Source organism: Euprymna scolopes, chromosome 7 (genome assembly GCF_053919585.1).
Source record: "Euprymna scolopes isolate OS-2025 chromosome 7, ASM5391958v1, whole genome shotgun sequence".
Classification (NCBI taxonomy): Eukaryota; Metazoa; Mollusca; class Cephalopoda; order Sepiida; family Sepiolidae; genus Euprymna; species Euprymna scolopes.
The window spans coordinates 92,144,313-92,164,438 of NC_136488.1; the positions used below are offsets into that span (position 1 = coordinate 92,144,313).

Consider the following 20,126-nt stretch of genomic DNA (forward strand, 5'->3'; position numbering starts at 1 on the left):
CACCAACAGAAGATTATGCTGACTGTTTGGTGGTGTGTAATTGGTGTTATTCATTACAGCTTTCTGGATGCTAATCAGAGCATCATGGCAGAGGTTTACTGCAATCAACTCGAAGAAATGCATCATCATTTACAAAAATTGAGACCTGCATTAGTGAATAGGCGTGATCCAATCCTGCTCCACGATAATGCGCGGCCTCATGTTGCGAGAATGACACTGCAGAAACTCACAGACTTGGAATACGAAACTTTACCACATCCTCCTTATTCTCCAGATCTTTCACCCACGGACTACCATTTTTTCCAGTATTTAGCCGCTTTTTTAAGCAACAAAACTTTCAAATCTAATGCAGAGGTTGAATCTTTTTTCAAAGATTTCTTAGCATCTAAGCCAAAGAATTTTTATCAACGAGGCATAAATGATCTAGTTGATAGATGGCAAAAATGCATGGCTGTTCAAGGATCATACTTTGACTAATTTCAATGTCTAGTGTCACCTGATTAATTAATCCTTTTTTTCTTAACTTGGACATTATTTTCCAGACAACCTAATACAAGACGAAGGCAAAGTGAATTCTTGGTGGAAGTGTTTTACCCTGTTGCACTATTTTTTATATAATTATGAAGGTATGATCTCTGAAAATTGGGAGATTCTATTTATAATTTTAGCATTAATTCTAGGACATAAACAAAACTGTTCTTTTCAGGATCATTAATTATACCTATCCTAGGATGCATATGCTTCTAATAATAATATAAAATCATATTTTTTTATAATTAAAACTTATTCGTAAAAATAAAAAAAATATTTATCTTATTTAATAAATTTACTTACCGGCAAGGCAAGAAAAATATTGAGATACTCAGTGAATAAGGTATCATTAGCAATAAAGTCTCGCTGAAATGGAAAATAAATTGAAATTTGCTAACACCAAAATATCATACTAGAAAAAAGACAGTAGATACAATAAATTTACAAAAGTCATGCATAACAACAACAATAGCAATTATAATAATCAATTAACATGTTGTAATGATAACTTTAAATCTAAATATTATAAAATAATCATTTTATGTTAATTCCTAGTGCAATAAACGTATGCTCAATATTGGGAATAGAGAATCGTTTTTGGATATTACAGGGTGAAACAATAAATTTATACTCCTAAAGAAAACAACACTACAGCTTTATTTTAAAACTTTTTATTGAAAGAAAAAACAATTTAGGTAATTTAGTTATGTAGCAGAGCTGATATCTAGTCAATGTAGCCACCTTCAACCTCAATTACCAACTTTACATGGGCCCGGAACTGGGAGCATGCCATTTCCACAAGCGTCTGCGGGAGCTCGGCAAATACTCGGTGGATGGTGGCGATTAGACTGGCTTTGATGTTGTTGGGGGTCATTTTGGTGATTTTTCGATGTATGACCAAACAAAATAGTCCAGCGGGTTAAGTTGGGGTAGAAGGTGTGGCAGTAAGAGAAGGGTATAAAGTCGTAACACTCCTTCTGAAGCCAAGCCTGGGTCTCTTTGAACATAGGCTGGTGCTGAGTCTTGCTGCTACACTCAGGTCTGCCAGCGGCCACCTGATTGTACTAGGGGATCATCACATGCTTCAGCACATCCAGGTAGACTTTGGTGTTGACTTTCAAGCTGACTTTGAAGATGTGAAGTGGCATGATGTGGCCCTCACTTGAAATTACACCGAAGACTATAACTGTGGCTGGAAACTCTATTGAATTGTAGCCTCAAGCGTTGTACCGTCTGGATTTGAATTTTGTGAGTGCTGGCAATGGTCCTGCTGTCAAAACTTAAATCGGTAGAGAGCATGAGTTGTACAGCAGCACATTTCGCATCTCACTCATTGAATATTGTGTCACTTTCAGACATGATCAAAGGCTCTTATCGCTCCTCGGATTTGTACACAACTGGCCAACTAGTAGATGGTCTGCAACAACAAAAGAAAAACGGTTTTGCATCAAACGGAAATGGAATCATATCATTTCTCTAACGACAATTTTATCGTTCCACCCTGTAAATGATAAGAAAACAAATGTAAAGTTACATATTTTATAAGTTTTTTTTAATATTCAAACAGTATTACAAAAATAAGTTATCAAAATAACTGTGTTACCTTGGTTTTCAAAAAAAAAAGACAAGTTCTTTCTTCAGGAAGAAAAAAAAATTATTTAACAGGCATTGGTTTTCATTATTATTAATTTGAACAAATTTAGAAAAGATTATTACACTTGTTTATGAATTCTGAAAGATCAATGAGTGTGTGGAAAGGAATAAAAAGTCTTGTTAATAATAAATCATCAAATATTTAATCAGATATCAAATGGTACCATCCATTGGAATAACATATTATAATATAAAGAATATATTGGATTCCAGAAAATAGATAACAAAACAACAATCAACATTTAATATTTACTTGACTTTAAACATTTTACATCATACAAAAATACCAAGGAAGACGTTTGTAGTCACAATGGATTTAGATATTTTTGTTTCTTACATATATATTTACTTGATCTTTTGGGTTGGAGCAAAATGTAGTTTCTGATTCCTAGTTCCGTCAGACTCTGGCCTTTTAGGTAAGTTATCCTCTTTACTAGCCAAATAAATGAGTCCCGTTCTTGTTTTTATTTTTTATTTTTTTTTTAATATAGTTTCTTCAATATGCCCACTCCTGACTCTGAAGTTTTTCTCTCGGTCTTCCCCTGAATTGTATTTATCTTGAAAGGACACTATCCACTACAAAAATTCCATTCCTATTTTCTTCCACTAAGATCCCACTCCTATTTTAAGATTGACCTGTTTGTTTTCAGTTCTAAACAAACCGGAAAATAGTGGATAGTCTATTCTTTAGAAAGTGTTGAGGGGTTCTTACTAACCTTTTTTTTTATTATTTTTATTGTTTCTTTTGTAGTCTAATGCCAATGGATTTGTGGAAACTTATATTTGTGAATAAAATTTTAATTTTCTACAACATCTTGGGATATTTTAAGTAGGATGGTCTGTAGAGTAAATATGGTATTGTGGTGACTGTAATTATTTCGCCAAGAGTAGGATAGTCAATCACATCACAGAAGACAAAAGTTAAGCAATGACTCATTTCTGATGGTCTTGTATCTAATTTGTTACGAGCAGTTTTTACTTTATAGCAAAATAAATAACGCAAAGTGTAGTATCTTTTCTGATGCTATACTTCATCTTTTTTTTGTCCTCGGTCGATGAAGGAGAAATTTTTCTAGACTGAAGCAATTTTCCGTTTTGTCCCAATCCAGAATGCCCCATGTTAGAGAGTTGGATTCACCCTACATTAAAAATCAACCTTGCGTCTAACTCTGCCCTGGTGGAAGTAAAAGGAGGCAATATGATTTTACCAGTGTTGTTTTGAGGGATATCACAAATAGAGTTGCCCAGTTATTTTTATAGGGGTTAACTGACTTAAAAGAAACAGGCCTCGGTGGAGATATGCACTCTCCCGAGTGTTTCTCTTGCTTTTAATTCTCTAGTATATACTAATAAGTAGCAAAATCTTTTCAGTGATTTATGTCTCTTATGATGTGGCCCTTATTTATTTGATTTTATGGTAATATAAACACTTAATTCTACTTACCAAATTATCTACAGTGACATTCGGAGGATCTGTGGAAATAAAATTTGAAACCGCTGATAATTTAGAAAAAATTACAGATTCGCTTAAATCATACATTAAAAACATTATCCGACAAACGATGTGTTTAATACTTATCACGCTTTTAAAATTAAAACTTTACTTGACTTAATCTCTTATTTTCCACCTCTTTTTAATTACTTAATTAAAACAAGGTGTAGCCCGATAATTGTTTTTGTAGTCGCACTTCAATAATGATATAAGTGTTGGTATAACCGTGAACTTCGTAATATATTAAGAAGGCCGAGGAACTAAAGACATGTAACTTGCTGACGTCACTGGATTTGGTTTAATGAATCTGGTCATGGGTCCTAATAAACAACCGGAAGTAGATAACGTATAATGACAAAACTGAAAGATAGATATCTGTTTTCAGAGATTTAGCAGAGAAGCCAACAAATGGAAAAAGGGTAAAAAATTAAAATGTGTAACAAATGAATGTTACCAAACGCAAGATAAGTTACACTTTTACCTATCTGGATACATTTAGTATGTTTTAACTGAACCTAAAGCTTTTATTCGGCTTGAAAAAAGAATTAGTGTCGAGCTGGTAAACAGGCAATCAAGGTGGCTGACGAAAACACACTGTCTTCGGAGCGTCAAAAATGGCTAAAAGTTCGAAAAAATAAACAAAATACTGATAGAAATCTTATCAATAAATGTCAGGAAGTGTCATAGCAACACTTATTGATTAGATTTTTATCAGTCTTTTGTTTATATCTTTTTTTTTTTAATTTTGTATCATTTGTGACGCTCCGAAGATAGCATGTTTTCATCAGCCATTACATTTGGATTCAAGCAATTAAAAGAGATAATTTCTTGCCAAGTGAATAAAGCAAAGTAAGATTTTTTTTAAAAGATTAATTATTAGTAAAATTAGAAATTTCCTAACGATATTTAAAAACAAAAGTACACTCGTATATAATAATTATTTATCAAATAAATCATTAAATGAGTTTATATATATATATATATATATATATATATATATATATATATATATATATATATATATATATAATCTTGTTGACGCACCAGTTCTCATCAAGTCATCGAAGTAAAGCAACGTTGAGCCTGGTTACTACCAGATGGGTGACCATTTGGGAATTCCAGGTGCTGTATGTGCTCTCCGCTTATCTCGGCATTGTTTCTAGTCGTCCTGGACATACGCTTCACTTGCCAATGTTATTTAACAATGTTGACTCAGGAGAAGTGTGATTGAAGATTGCGCACCTCCTGCCACAAAAATTTCACGCACAGGCATACCTTTGTGGGTATCCATAGTCTGTCAAAGACTGAAGGAGCCCCTCTCTCTCTCTCTCTCTCTCTCTCTCTCTCTATATATATATATATATATATATATATATATATATATATATATATATATATATATATATATATATATATATATATTAAAGTTTGTTATTTTTTAATGCATGTTTGTTAATGTCCCAAAATAAAGCAACACAAAACAGTTGAAAAAAAGTTTTTCTTTAACATTGCAAAGAAAAAAAATCAGAAAAAATTCAAACTTTTAATTGAATTATACAACAGATTTTTGGGGCTTGTTTTACGATCCGCAGATATTAAAAAAAATGTGGTAAAAAAAAATAAAACAAATATATGCCAAATAAATCTTACAAAAGGCAAGATAAGTTACTTTTCTACCTAGCTGGATAAGGTTTTAGCGTTTTTTATTAATGTAAAATGTTTATTCGGTTAAAAAACGAGTAGTGTCGAGTGTTACACAAGCACAAGAAAAATTGCTGCGTGGTATCTCATGTCTTTGAAAATTCGACAATGAATTCAAAATATTCAAAATACTGCCAGAAGCCCAACCAATGAATGTCCCCAGGGACATTGTTCGTTTTAATTAAATACAAATATTTATTGTTCAATATGATTTAAAAATATTTATTGTTGTTCGTTTTAATTTTGAAAAAAATATTTATCGTTTAGTTTTAAGTTGATTGTTTATTGCATAAATTCATATTTCATGTTGTGCTAATAACACCCAAGATGAGAATAATAGTTCAATTAATTAACATAACACAAGCATTCACATCTCATCTCAAAAATTCAGAATTGCATTAATTATTTTTCTACAAAGAATGACTTTTATAAAGTTGATCAAAGACTAATATTATAATGCACTCATAGATGGTAAAAATGTCGTCCGTTCACGTTATAGCAGTGTCTTAACCTAGAAATCCAATATAATGTTGCATAAGTATGTTTTTAAACAAAGTTTATGTCACGTCAACATTTCTTAGTTTCTACTAATAACAAGTATAATATTGTCGTTTATATAATGTAGGGTTCACAGTTTTACAAAATGCATGCCATAATATATACATCCTGATAACCGTTGTTTTTGTAATGAAATAACAACTTGTTAAATCAACAAAGTTTTATTTACATTACAGTGATAGCATGTCAAGTGAGAGAGTTTGAGTCAGTATAGAGCTGGTGTGTGGTCGTTGCAGCAGCAGCAGAAATGTCTCGGCTTGTTTCTCTCTCTCTCTCTTCTGTCTGACTGGCTGCTTTTGTTTTGACTTATTCTTACATCACCTCACATTCCTTGATTGGAATCTAGTTGTTCACTTATTTTGACCTTCGATTTGAAATTTGATTGTTTATTATTCTGCACTTTTTAGCAATTCCAATCAAGTTAAAATATTTTCTCTCACTGTTTCATGATCTCGATTCTTTGATTGGATTGTAGGGTTGGCGTCATCATCAGCAATTTAATTTACATCTGGTTTTGCCCGGATCTGATATTTTCCAGCATTGTCTGTCACCTATGCAACACAAGCTCCAAACACAGTAATCCATGACATTTAAGCCTGGAAATTTTGAATGCCAATCTTCTGTTGCAATGGATTTGAAAGTAGATTGTTGAATCTATTGCTGCATGAGTCTTTGCACCATCTTGTTTTCATATCCATGTTTTATAATTTATTACATTTCTTGTATTGTGAAACATTTCTAAACAAATCTTTTCACAATAAACTTGTTGGTTTACTTCTTCCTGCATTCAGAGCTATGATAATACATTTACAACCCCAAATTTCCTACTATTCTAGTGACCACACTTTGTAAAACTAAAATTAAATTCAGATTTTTACTATATATAAATAAATATATAAAGGAATTAGTTCAGTAAACAAAAAAACATAGATAATATTCAGCTTTCCTATCCAAATTATTTTAAATATAAAAAGTATTTAAAGTTTCATTTTCAAAAGATTAAAGCCGAACTTACCGATGATGACTTCATTCTTATATGTTGACTCCATGGCACTTTGAGTGAAAATATTTGATGACTCAGAACAAATTACTGACAGAATTTTTCAGCTCTGATTAAGTTAGTCTGAAACGTTCAAAATTAATTTAAAAATTATACATTGCAAAAAATCAGATTTTGCCTCAAGTGTTACATAATAGGGATCCTATGGCAGTGACGATTAAGTTAGCTAATGTGAATTTTGACAAGGGTTACTTTTAGTGCATATCAGAATAGCTTTAATCTGCAAACAGAATTGAAGTTGAAGTGAGAGAGCAGATCTTAAACAAAATAGACAAACAGTCGAATGATATGAAAATATGACGGATGAGTCACATTTTTTGAGCAAGAGAAAAGTAAGTTTTCAGTTAGTTCTCGCTGGCAGGCCATACAAATGAGACACGGCCAATAATGTAGAATAATCTGAGGCGAATGTTATTTCGATATCACTCATTGCTTAAGTTAGCAACTGAAGTTAAGAAGGAAATAATTATTTAGTTGTTTAGTTTCTTTCTCTCTTTAATAAAACCTTGGAGATACTCAGCAAATTTCTCCCTAGTACCTTTCTTTCATGCATCAAACGTTTTATTCATGTTAATTAAACGACAACCACTAGACAAAACAGTGACTCATGAAATGACAACAGAAAACAGTAATGATGAAGAAAATAAAAAGAAGGCGTATAATAATTATTATATATAAAAAATAATTTTGTAAAATCAGCAGTAGGTTTTTTACAATGCAACATAGACTACAATGCATTGTGAACTAAGTCACTGTGAGGAGGCATATGAAGCTTCCCCACGGTGTACTGCAATGGGTCCCTTACTAGAGCAGGCAATCAATCGATTTGATTGAAAAATGTGCGATTACACTGATTCTGATGGCAATAAAAACAAGGCAGTGTAAAACATTTGTTGATCATTATTCAATCCCTGAAACGTCAGGTCTCCCTGCTAGTTGTAGAATAATCTGTAGTGAATGTTGCTTCGATCTCTGTCTGTCTATGTCACTCATTTCTTAAGTTAGCAAGTGAAGTTAAGAAGGAAATAATTATTTCGTTGTTTAGTCTCTCTCCTATAAGTCTATTCTCTCTAATAAAACCTTGAAGAAACTCAGTGAATTTCTCCCTAGTGTTTTTTATGCATAAAAGTTTTATTCATGTTAGTTAAATGACAACTATTAGACAAAACGACAACTCATGAAATTGTGACGAAAAACAGCACGATGATGAAGAGAATTAAAAAAATATATATAAATACCTTGCTCATGTATGCATTGTAAAAAAAAAACTTTATTTGGTTTATTGATTGCTCATTGGTGAAAACATAGAACTAGGCATGACACAAAATTCTTTAAGGTGTTACCTCCCTTTTTCTCCAATGGTATCACCAAGATAGCAAAACTTGGTACTTGTGCACTTTTGCCACCGAGCTAAAATAATAATGTTATTATTTTGAAAGCCATTCTTAACATGGGGAGAGGAGGGTGTTTTGTAACTATTCTGTGCTTCCACCTAACAATTTAATAATAAAAAAAAAGATATTGTGAAGCTTGAATTTAGCCTGAAAAAACTATTTAAAAATAGCATGGTGGCAAAAGTGCGCAAGCACCCAAAACTTTTCAACAACCTCAAGAGCTTTTCCATCCAGATATATTTTCTCCCCATCTGCGTCCTTATCTATTTCCATTGTCTGACAATTCGTGCATATAAATGGTTATCCTCTCTAAACTCATTAGTAATTTCACTGCCCTTCTTGTTCATCCAATGATTGCAAGTACCAGAAAAAAATTAAATTATACGTGGCTCCTTTTCCATAAACTGGGAATTTTTTTCTGAGAAAAAATAACGATTTCATGGCTCCTAATGATACAATATTCATTTTCAGATATAACAGGAAGCAACCGATTTTAATTTAGATGCCCTGCCATGGCGTTTTATTTTTCCACTAAAATTAAATAAAAAAAAAGAAGAAAGTAAACAATTTTTTTTTCAGACTGACCAGTATGCTGACAACGAATATTCCAGTTAAATTTGGGGCTGATAAGCAGTTTACCAGATATGAAAACATGACGTGAAAGCTAATGTAATCCCTGGCAGCCATTTTTTTCACAACAAAGAAGTTGATAATGCGCATTCACAACAGCTTTTCGAATAAACACCCCCAACCTCTCCATGTTAAGAACGACTTTCGGAATAAATACCCCCACCCTCCCTATGTTAAGAACAATTTTCGGAATAAACACCCCATTTTTTCGATCTGGGTAGGTGGCGAAAAAAAATTTGCTTTGTCATCTGTTTCAGTTACACGCATGCACATTACTAACTACTCGGTAGTGAAAATAAAATAGGTGACAGGGATTACATTGGCTTTTACATTGGATATCATATGTTTTCATATATGGTAAACGACTTATCAGCCCTAAATTTAATTGTGATATTCATTGTCAGCATACCCGAAAAGCTATAAAAATTGACATTTACAATTCAAAAAACCACCATGAGGCTAAAATCAACCAATGAAAGGTTGACACGAAAGCAATCATTCAAACATAAATAAAAGTTCTCTTGTCATTATTTTTAAATGAAATTCAATAAAATTTGAATTTGTTCAAAAACAATAAATTTTATGTTCATCCACCCCGTACCAGTAGAAATGCTAAGCGGCAGTTGTCAAATCATTACAATATTGTAAGTATAATTCTATTCTTTTTACATCATATTCCAAATCATCCCACACCAGAACTTTATTTGCATTATTAATATTTAATTATGATAGTATTATAAGTTACCCTTAAAATGGTAAAAAAGATATTGGTCTAAAAAAACGTTCGAGTCTGCAATAAATGGTTTATCTATCAAACAAAATGCTGCTGTCCTTAGAAACCGAATATTTGATTCGGTCCCAAATTCTTTCTTTCCATTTAACATGTGATGTGAAAATCTGGCACTTCTGCAATACTGCGAGGTAACCACATTTTTGGTTAACAGTTTGAAGATCGTTATTTTCTGCAAATATTTGGCAGGAGTTTATAATTCTTTTTAAATCTCTGATTGAATACACAAAATTCTTGTTCCAGACTACATGTGTCATTCTTGTGATACCCTGAAGATCAGCTAAATTTGTTATTCGAATACACACCCTTGAAATGCATCGACTGCAGCATTCTCTTTCCAGAGTGATAGAAGACGTCAAATGAATAGCAAGAAAGTTCCATTCGCCATCTTGTAATTTTCTCATTTTTTATTCTACTCATGATTTTCAGGTTCAACATGAAGGAGACCAATTTTTGAACGGTAGAATTATCAACTGATCAGATAATGCCAGCACTTTGTAAGGCTTCAACAGTAGTATACAATCTCTTTTTCTAGCCCAGTATGCCTTCGTTCAGACTTCAAGAGTGTTCTAGTAAAGAAAGCTACATTGTCCATTAATATTTGAAGAGTCTTTATCCTAAAGGGAATGTTACAATCTCAGGATTTGGAGATAGAAGATTTTGAGAATGAGAGAGGACAGGAATAGTCCTTGAAAAATGCCCAACATAAGGGCTAGTTCGTAGGTGGTAGCCAGATCCAAGTTCTTGTTTTCAAGCATCGTTTGTCTGATTTGATTAAATCATACTTCACTAATGAAGGCATCTTTTATTGAGATATCTCTGGTTGACCTTATAGAGGACAGGGCAGTCTGCTTATGTAATTGGCAATCTCATCTTCCATTGTCGGGAGGTAGGTGTAAGATGCAAAGGTCATATAATGAAAACACAAAATATACCGATATTCGATAACAAATAAATGTAGATTTATTTACATTTAATTACAAATCAAGTTTGTAAGAGTTTGTAGTGAAAAATAAATGAGTAACGTTACTTGCATTTGCTTGCATTTAGGCCTCAATATTCTTTGAGAGTTTGAACACAGCCTGAATAAGTGACGGAGAGATCGTATCTAAATGAACCGGAGAAAGAAAGAGAGTAAACAAGCACGCTATTTATTTCTATTCCACCACGAGAAATATGAGACACTAGAGTCAGCAAGTGACATTGAAAACTCAGTGTTCAAGAAAAAGAGCATTTTGACCATTTAAAAACTGCCTGCATTCCCGGGCAGAGACGCCTCAGGCAATTAGCAATACAGTAACCCCTTTACAAAAATAGAAGGTAAAACCTGGGAGAGTGGACCTCCTAGAACTGCAAAGAACCTGCATTACACCATAATCAAAAGGAATCAGGTCATTACAGGAATGGTTTAATCTCTGTTGATTTTGGGGTCAGGGGAAAATTCTCACAACCATTTATGGGATTCACATTTTAATGTTTAATCTCCTGTAATAATCCTCCGGCATTATAATGATCATATAAATATTCTTCATTCTCTTCATTTGCTAAAACATAACTTTTATACAGACTTCGTATTAAATGTCAGTGTGATTCTTGGCTAAGATGGCTTCCACCAAAGTCAGGTAGACACACACCAGGCTAACGTGTAAATTTTGATACTTAACACTTTCAGTAGATTTCTTGGTAAGAAATCGTTAAAACCAATTTTCATCAACAATAATTAACAAAAGCATTTACAATTAAATATTTTGAAATTGGTGTTGAGTTTGCTATTTTAAAATTGCCAATAATCATTTTTATATTATATTAAAATATTTTTAACACCGTACTCTAATTTCTATGTTTAAAATTGACCGTTTCAGAATTATCGAATTTAAATAATTTAAATCTTTTTAAAATTAATTACTTTTGAGAATGATTTCTTTTTTCTGTCTTTGGAATTCAACTGATTATATTTATATATTATTGAGAAATGTTACAAAACATTAGTCCCCAAGGCCTTAACATATTTAAATTTGGGTTCAGCACTATGAGACATACACAGAAAATTTTGGACAAATGTGGTAAAATAGTCTCAAAAATGGAATGTTTTTATTAGCCCTAAAAGAGCCCCTGGGGCATACCCAAGAGTTATTCCGAAGTATAGACAACCAAAATGATATAGAAATCAGTTAGTTACAACTTTTCAAAAAGTTTTATAAAAATCCAAGGCATTATTTTTAATAAGCACAAAAGTGTTAATTTTAGCCATTTTAACCCGAAAGGCACCCCTAAGGGGGCAACTGGAGCTTTACCGTAAAATCCGTTCTGTTACTTTTTTACTCATATCATGTTTAATGTTTGTGCAAAATTTCCAAAAATTCCAAGTCGTAGTTATTGAGAAAAGTGCAGAGAAACGAATGGACGAACGGACAAGGGTAAATTTACAGGTCCACTCTCCTTTTGTCAGAGGACCAAAAAACTATTACATGAGAAAGTAAAGAAGTTTAATGAAGGACAACTACCAAAAATAGAGATCAAGAAGATGAACTTTCATAGAGCTAGTATAAAATGCACGGTGAAAAGTCATTCAAGGATAAATTAACATTAAATGAAAGATGGCAAGGAAAATGGAACTTGGCAACAGACCTCCAGTACACATACTTCATACAGCAAAGATCAGACCTTCTTGTGTGGAGGAAGGAAAAGAAGGTTGGAATTATGTTAGAGTTGACTTTACCCTGCGAGGATAATTTTGTAACTGCAGAAGATAGGAAATATGAACAATATATTGATCTACTGATTGAATGGCAGGGAAAGGGATAGAATATGGAATATTATCATTTGACCGTGAGAGCTCGAAGATATGTTTAGTGAAAGCTAATTAATATCCTGCAACATCATTTTTGTTATACAAATACAGAAAAAAAAACTTTTGTGATAAACGTGCAGGAAGCAGAAGAGAAGGCATCACACTGGATCTGATAAAAAAAAAAAGAAACGATGAGTGTTGGAGGGATGGAGGGAAAAGGAGCTTACACCAGTACCAATATAACCTCCAGTTGGAGGAGCCTCACCATTTCAGAGATGCAGTAGAGGCTGAAACTGCAAAGCAATTCCTCCTGATCATCTTGGTACTAGATCCGATTGCAGAGCTGTTAGTTGCTGAGAACTGTGGACATTATGTACAAATATTTACTTAGATATTTTTTAAGCATTTATTTTAAAAACGTACACAAACAATTTTTTGATAAAAAAAAAGTTTATAAATATTCTTATTTATTATATTTAAAAGCAATATTTTTTTCCAAAATTTGTGCGAAAATAAATATATTCATTTGAAAAAAAAAACAGTTTAGGAATATTTATTTTAGAAACTGTTAACATTCATTCGTTTCGGTGAAAATGTATCTGTAAAAAAATATATTTAAAAATATCTAAATAAATATACTTGTTTGAAAACAAAAACAATTTAGGAATATTTTAGGAACTGTTAACATTCATTCATTTCTGTGAAAATGTGTCTGTAAAAAATATCTAAGTAAACACATTTATTTGAAAAAAAAAATTATATTTATTTTTATGAATGTATATTCATAAAAATAAATAAACTTATTTGATATCATATCGGTTGCCACCGTCTATTTCCTATGAAGCATTACGGAGCAATGGCTCGATTGAGTTAATATACATTATTGCCAAACATTAAATATTTTTAAAAAATTAAAATTCTTCAGCTTTAAAATATTTTGAAATTTTGCACAATTCCAATATATTTTGTTCAGATTTCGTAAAATGGAACTGGTGGGTGGGGGTGGGGGTGGGATATATACGAAAAAAATATCTCCCCCTTATATATTTTACAAAAAACTGCATTTTAAATATGAATTAATGTAAAAGTGAATAACTATTGATAATCTGACCATTAGTTGATTTTTGCTAGATTTATTAAACACGAGTATGTGTTCACTTTCTTAAAATGGCAGATACGGAAGGATGTTGTTTTAAGGTGCTGATAATGTAAGCACGATTTTAGTCACGCATTTTCATTATTTTTATTTTTGTACGCTGAAAAATTATCTTTTATAAAGTATTACTAGTTTAGGTGAACTTGTACAATGCATATACGCCCCCTATATTTTTTTCTATTCATAATTTTTACAAATTTTTCGGTGATTTATTATTGATTGGATACTAATTTACCAGATTATAAAAAAAAAATACAAAAACTTCAAGATTTAAAGATTTTTAGGGGGTGCTCAGTTTCTGATACACCGTTCTAGTAAATCAATCTCCAATATTGGAACCAGTTGGCGTTTGAAGTCCAATCTGCTAACTGTCCTCACTCGTTTTATTTGTTTTTTTTTTAAATGTAAGAAAAAAATATATTTCTTTTTCCCACAATTTTTTTATACATCTTTTTACAAGTTTTGGTGAAGCAAAAGAATAAGCGACTCGAATCTGCAGCAAACAGCGTCAGAAAAAAGAAATCACGTTATGCATAAATAATCAATTATTTTTTGCATAAAATAACAAACTGTTATTTTTTCATTGTTTTGAAATTGTTTTTAGTATTATAAAATGGTCAATGTGCGCTAGTGTACCAGCTTAAGGCTTACCATTTAAAAAGTTGATTTTTAGAGGTATTTGGGTCTGTTTTGAACAAATATCACATATAAAATTGTTGCGGGCAAGTAGTTTTTATGATATTAAGACCTTCATTACCCAATTGTTTTCACTGGTGTTCATTTGGTGTTTGAAGAACGCAATCAGATTCTGATCAGCAGAAAATTCAACCCCTCAGTTTTCATTCAGACGTAACGTCCACACCACCATTCTTGCAACAGCCCAACTCGAAAGAAACACCATATGTTTTTTCCTATTTCACAGTTGTGTATGACATAGGATACATTCAGCGCTTGTGAGGATATTCAGGGTTGATACGCGCCGTTACCTCATTGACATGCCCTCAATACTGCTGGAGTTCACCGTATCCAAAGAAAGCATGTTCCTGCATTTCTTCTGCTGAATTCACGTAACAGAGACACCATTTCCATTAATCCAGAGCTTTGTAGTATGGCAGTGAGGGATAATCGCCAGGTAAAAAAAAAAAGAAAACTCAGACTTGTTGAGATGACTCGGTACCCAACTCCACTGGGAGTGGATCTTCTCTTTTGACAGCACCAGTTGCTCAACAAGTGGGGTTGACTGTCCCCTCACTAATCTCTTATGGAGTTCCTTCCTAGAAGTTAGAGAGAGGTTGCTGAATCATGAAAGCTTCTTGAGCATATATTTACACTCTCTGAGTTACTGTGTATCGCCCCTTGGTCTATGACATCCTTCAACCAAATGATCGAGGATGAGGTCGGGAAAGGTGCTATTAACCATGGGGTTCCAAGCAGATTCCTCCATCAATATTCAACTAAAAAAAGCTAGCCTCTTGGCGTCTCGATGACATGCCAAGTCGGGCATTTCCAAGATGGATGTTGAACACAGATCTGTCTGTGAACCACTTTAATCTATGAAATATATATTACTTTATTAAATATTTATTGATATTTTTTTTTATAAGAAAAGTAAAATAATTTTTTTTTTTTCTGCCATTATTTGCTGCAGATTTAGAGTGGCTTTTCTTCTGTATCAACCAAGTTTTAAATAACAAAATAAAAGTATTTATTAAATTAAAAAAAATTTTTTAGAAAAAACAACTCGCTCCAAAACTCTATCTTTCCCAGTCTCATATTCTCATCAACTGATTGCAATATGGGGGATCGATTTATTAGAATGGCCTATTAGAAAATGAGCACCTCCACTCCAAAAAAAATCTTTAAATATTGAAGGTTTTGCGGGTTTTTTTTTTAAATCAGGTAGATCAGTATCCAATCGATAATAATCTGCTGGAAAAATTGAAAATAGACAAGAAAAAATATTAAAGATGTGGGGGGAGGGGGGGCGGATTGTACAGGTCCATCCAAGTTTATGTTCAATTTCACAAAATATATGATGATAATGTTAACTAATATTAAAGTTACATCGTGTTACATACGGGTGAGGAAATTCTGTGGCGCACTTTGGAAGATTTTACCTTTTTAAATTTACATTTAATCGCTTAAAAAAAAAAGAATCTCTCTTTTTTTTTCTTTTTGTAGGGAGGGGGTATAAAGTATATTTCATAAGTTTAAAATTTTACCTCAAAATTATACAAAAGTATTTAAAATTTCAACAGGTTTTAAGGTAAGAAATATAGGAAAATCATTAATTTCTACATGAAAAATTATAGAATCATTCCCGTCTCCAATCGAGTGTATTTCTTTTTTTTTTCTTTTTTTTTTAACGGGGGAGGGGGTAAATCCCCCTCCCCCTTAACCTTACATTTAGATGATTACGTGTGAACACCTTTTAAAACATGGCGTAATAAACTCTCTTACCCCTACCACTAACCCTAAATCTAGATGGAGACGGGGGTAGTTCTATAAAAATCCCCCCCAAAATATCAAAACAATCGCCGTTAATTAGGTATTAATTACCTTAGGCGAAAGCGAATACATAAAAAAAGTTTTCTTTAAATTTCTTGAAAAATGAAACACTTACAATTTTTTTGTATATCTATAAGGCTTTCTTTTTTATTATTGATAGTTACTTTATGGTATCTTCTTTTTGGATATCATAGAAATAGCTATCATAAAAAGTTGTTTTGAGGAGACGAAAGAACAGAATGGTATTAATTTGCGAAAGAAAAATACATCATATTTTTGTTTATTTGTTGCTTAGAGTCAAGGAAGGTAACTCTGTATCGCACTCAAAAGTAACTAAAAAATGTTCAAGGCGATTATATTTCCTTATTAAATTTAAATATAAAAATAAATAATAAATGAAATAAATAGCGATCTTATATACGTTCTGTACTAGAATAGTGGCTCCTCAGATATATTGTGTTCATTTTAGTTTATAAATTTGGCCTTTTAGCTGGGGTCAAAATGTAGTATATATTAAATTTTCAAATTTAGAGTATTTTAAGTAGGATCCCGCCACCCATGGAGTGGATATGGCATTACACTTACTGCAATAGTTCTGACAAAGAGTAGGATAGACAAAGGATGACTAACCTCCACATTTTTTAATTGCATTATGCCTAATTTATCAAGAATATATATTTTATATTTTTTCTCAAATAAATAATTCAAAGTGTGGCAATAATACAGCGTAGTTAACAGACAAGAAATCAAAAACAAACGAAATATAAAAAAATGACCTTTATCAAATGCGATAAAATTTAATTTGCTACCGCTTTGAATAATTTTAAAGTCCTGAAACTGGTTTAAAGTTTTTTTTGTTTTTGTTTTTTTATTTTTCAATATAAGATTTCATCGATATCAGTCTTTCAGATACAATTAGAATATAAATATGGCTGATCATCTGTGTTGTTGTTGTTGTTGTTGTTGCTGTTTCATTTCTTACAAAATATATTTTTATTAAAAGACTCACTTTAAAAGTTACCTTAACCAGGACCAAAACAAAAGTCCACCAGGGCCCATGGCATAATAGATAAAATGCTAAGTAAAATTCAATTCTACTAGAAGTTGAAAATTCAATCCTCAGTGTGGAGCGATACTAAGAATACAATTGCAAATTACTTATGACTTCTATCCGGCCATGGTTGATGGATTAAATAAAAAGTTCCATCTGAAATTCCGTACAGATTGCCGAGATCAATTCCTGTGTTCGTAAACTGCTTTGATCATTTCCTTGATTGAATCTAATTTCACTGTAAATACTCAGACTGACTTCATACACACTGAAATCCTATCATTGTCTATTCTTTGCAGCTGAAAAAATAATAGCCTGAAACAATTTGGGTTTACTAAGTAGTATAACAAGAATATAACGACTCATGGGAGTTTATCACTGGTATGATAGCCTCGCCATAACCCTAGTGAACAACAGCAAGGTCTACTCAACTAGAATAATGGCGGCACGCAGCGCGTGTCTGCTCCCCAACCACATGCAGATGTATAAAGAACGTTCCAGCCGTATGCACATTTGCTTTCATACATCCACACAAATAACTTTGTACTTGTAGTTGAATGTACAAGAACACAATGTCATGATTTGCCTATTTGCACATCAAATAAAAGGACTACGTTACGTCTTATGCATGGAGATACAGTAATAATTCAGAACCTTCCAGAACCCAGTTATTTAAGCTTTTGCGCGCGTAAATTAAACAGTCGAGCCCAGCCCAGCATGCTATAACAACAACATCGATTCCTTGTGACGTTAAACTCGTGCGCACCAGTTAATTTTTCATGTGGAAATGGACTTTTTTTTTACCCTTATCTGATTTTTTGCTGAAGTAAACAATTGAATTTTATGTTTTTAGTTGTTTCCAACCTACAATTTTAACTTTTTCTACTTCAGTTCATAAAAGACATTTATTACCTCAGTCGCAGGAAGAGATTCTCATTTAAGGAGAAACTTTCCCGTTTTTCTTTTTCCATTTATTTTTCAATTTTGAGGAAATAAATTTTGTATAAAATTTATTCTCCTCCTCGGTCGTCTTTATTTTGGTTGTTCCACTCCATTTTACATACTTTTTAATTCTTATTTATTTATTTATTTTTTTTAGCTTGTAGGGCTAACATCAATACCCACAGTCTCGCAACAGTAGTAATATTCTCTTGCAACTGAGGGCACTTCATGCGACTATCAACCCACTTCTCCCTTAATATATATTGTGACGGGTGAATAGTGTGACGGCCTCCTAGAACACTTTTGTTACTTTTGAGTTAACTTGGCAAGAAAAACAATAATACATCTAAAAACACTTTGTTGCGCTTCTTCATTATAATTGCAAAATTCGAAAATCGACATGTTGAAGTTCAAGTAAAATCAATACTATCAATGTAATTGTCATACCATAGCAATGAACATATGCAAAACTTACAATAAACTATAAGATAGAAAATTAATTATTAATGAAAATAGTCTCTAAAAATTTTTCAAGTGTATTTATAAATAAACAGCATCAAGCCAGTGAAAATAACTCAATCCGTCTTGTTACAATTAATCGTGGATATGTCACGCAATTATCTATTTGTACAATGTACATGTTTCATGTAATAATGCAATATTATCTACCTAATTGGGATATGCCACTTAGGTAGATAATATTGCTTATAGTTAAAATTGATATAAAGCTTTTATCCTTTTTCTTTTATGATTGATACTCAATTTTTCAACTGTCAGATTTCGCTATTATAATGAAGAACCCATTTGGTGAAATTTGTTAACTGAAAACGTGATTGCTCTCCCTTTAATTTTAGGTATGAGAGTTATCTCCCTTTGATATCTTAAAAACCACATTAGTTTTAATTTAATCATGATTGTTGAAGTTTTATGGTTTATTGAAAAAAAAAAAAAAAAAAAAAAAGAACTTTTAATTTGATTATTGTTTCTCGAAGTAAAATTAGAATAGACTTTATGTTTTGTTACTGTCGATTAGTACATTAATCTTTTTTTTGAAAATTCGTTTGTTAGATTTTCACGACGTTTCTCATGAACCATGAATGCCAAATAGTAGGTTAGATTGTTCAAGAAAACTCCGATAGGAGGCTAAAATGGCCACAAGTTATTTACTATTTATTTATTTGCAAGCATTTAAAATTTCCTTTTAGCTCAAAATTTACAAAAATTGTGATAGTCAATTGTTACTAAGTATGTCAAAAATATCTTAACCCCCCCCCACCACAATCCTAAGTTTGTCATACAAATAACCATTGGTGATAGTATATACACCGACGACATGCGTAGATTTTGTACGTCGATGTAGATCATTATATATATATATATATATATATATATATATATATATATATATATATATATATATATATATATATATATATATATATATATATATATATATATAATGGATTATTTTATTTTATTTATTTATTGCATTTTAATTCTATTTTATTTTATTGGGAGTTGACTTCGGTAAAATCTGATGATCACGTTGAAAAATAATATGATAATGTGATTTCGAGTTTTATGTAAAAACGAACTTTAAATGAAACTGAAACGAAATACCAAACTAGCACACTCATAAAAAATTAAGTGAAACTGAAATGAAATAAAAATTGAATTGCTAACATATGCTTCAATTATATTTTTGAAAGACTTAAATTTTGAAATAAAATAGCTTTCTAAACACAATACTTTAATTCGTTTCATTACTCATTGTAAACAATTCAGTTTTTATTTCGTTTTAGTTTCGCTCAGTTTTCGTTTTTACATAAAACTCGAATCAGGCGGCCATCTTGTTTCTTCGACGTAATA

General features: G+C 31.8%; 1 protein-coding gene across 3 annotated transcripts in view; it reads right to left on the reverse strand.

Moving 5' to 3' along the window:
• LOC145279825 (regulator of G-protein signaling 22-like) overlaps window positions 1-16,542 on the reverse strand; it is a 77,506-nt gene extending 60,964 nt beyond the window's left edge. Inside the window, exons 1-4 of one of the 3 annotated variants that reach the window (XM_080131229.1) lie at window positions 16,380-16,542; window positions 6,951-7,058; window positions 3,629-3,657; window positions 835-897 (exon numbers count right to left, since the gene is read on the reverse strand). In XM_080131229.1, coding sequence (XP_079987355.1) covers window positions 835-897; window positions 3,629-3,657; window positions 6,951-6,984 — 126 coding nt within the window. In that variant the 5' untranslated portion in view covers window positions 6,985-7,058; window positions 16,380-16,542. Of the gene's footprint in view, window positions 1-834; window positions 898-3,628; window positions 3,658-6,950; window positions 7,059-16,379 lie in introns of those variants that run through there. The other 2 variants (XM_080131231.1, XM_080131230.1) reach the window with 2 other exon arrangements.
• Window positions 16,543-20,126: the final 3,584 nt, after the last annotated feature.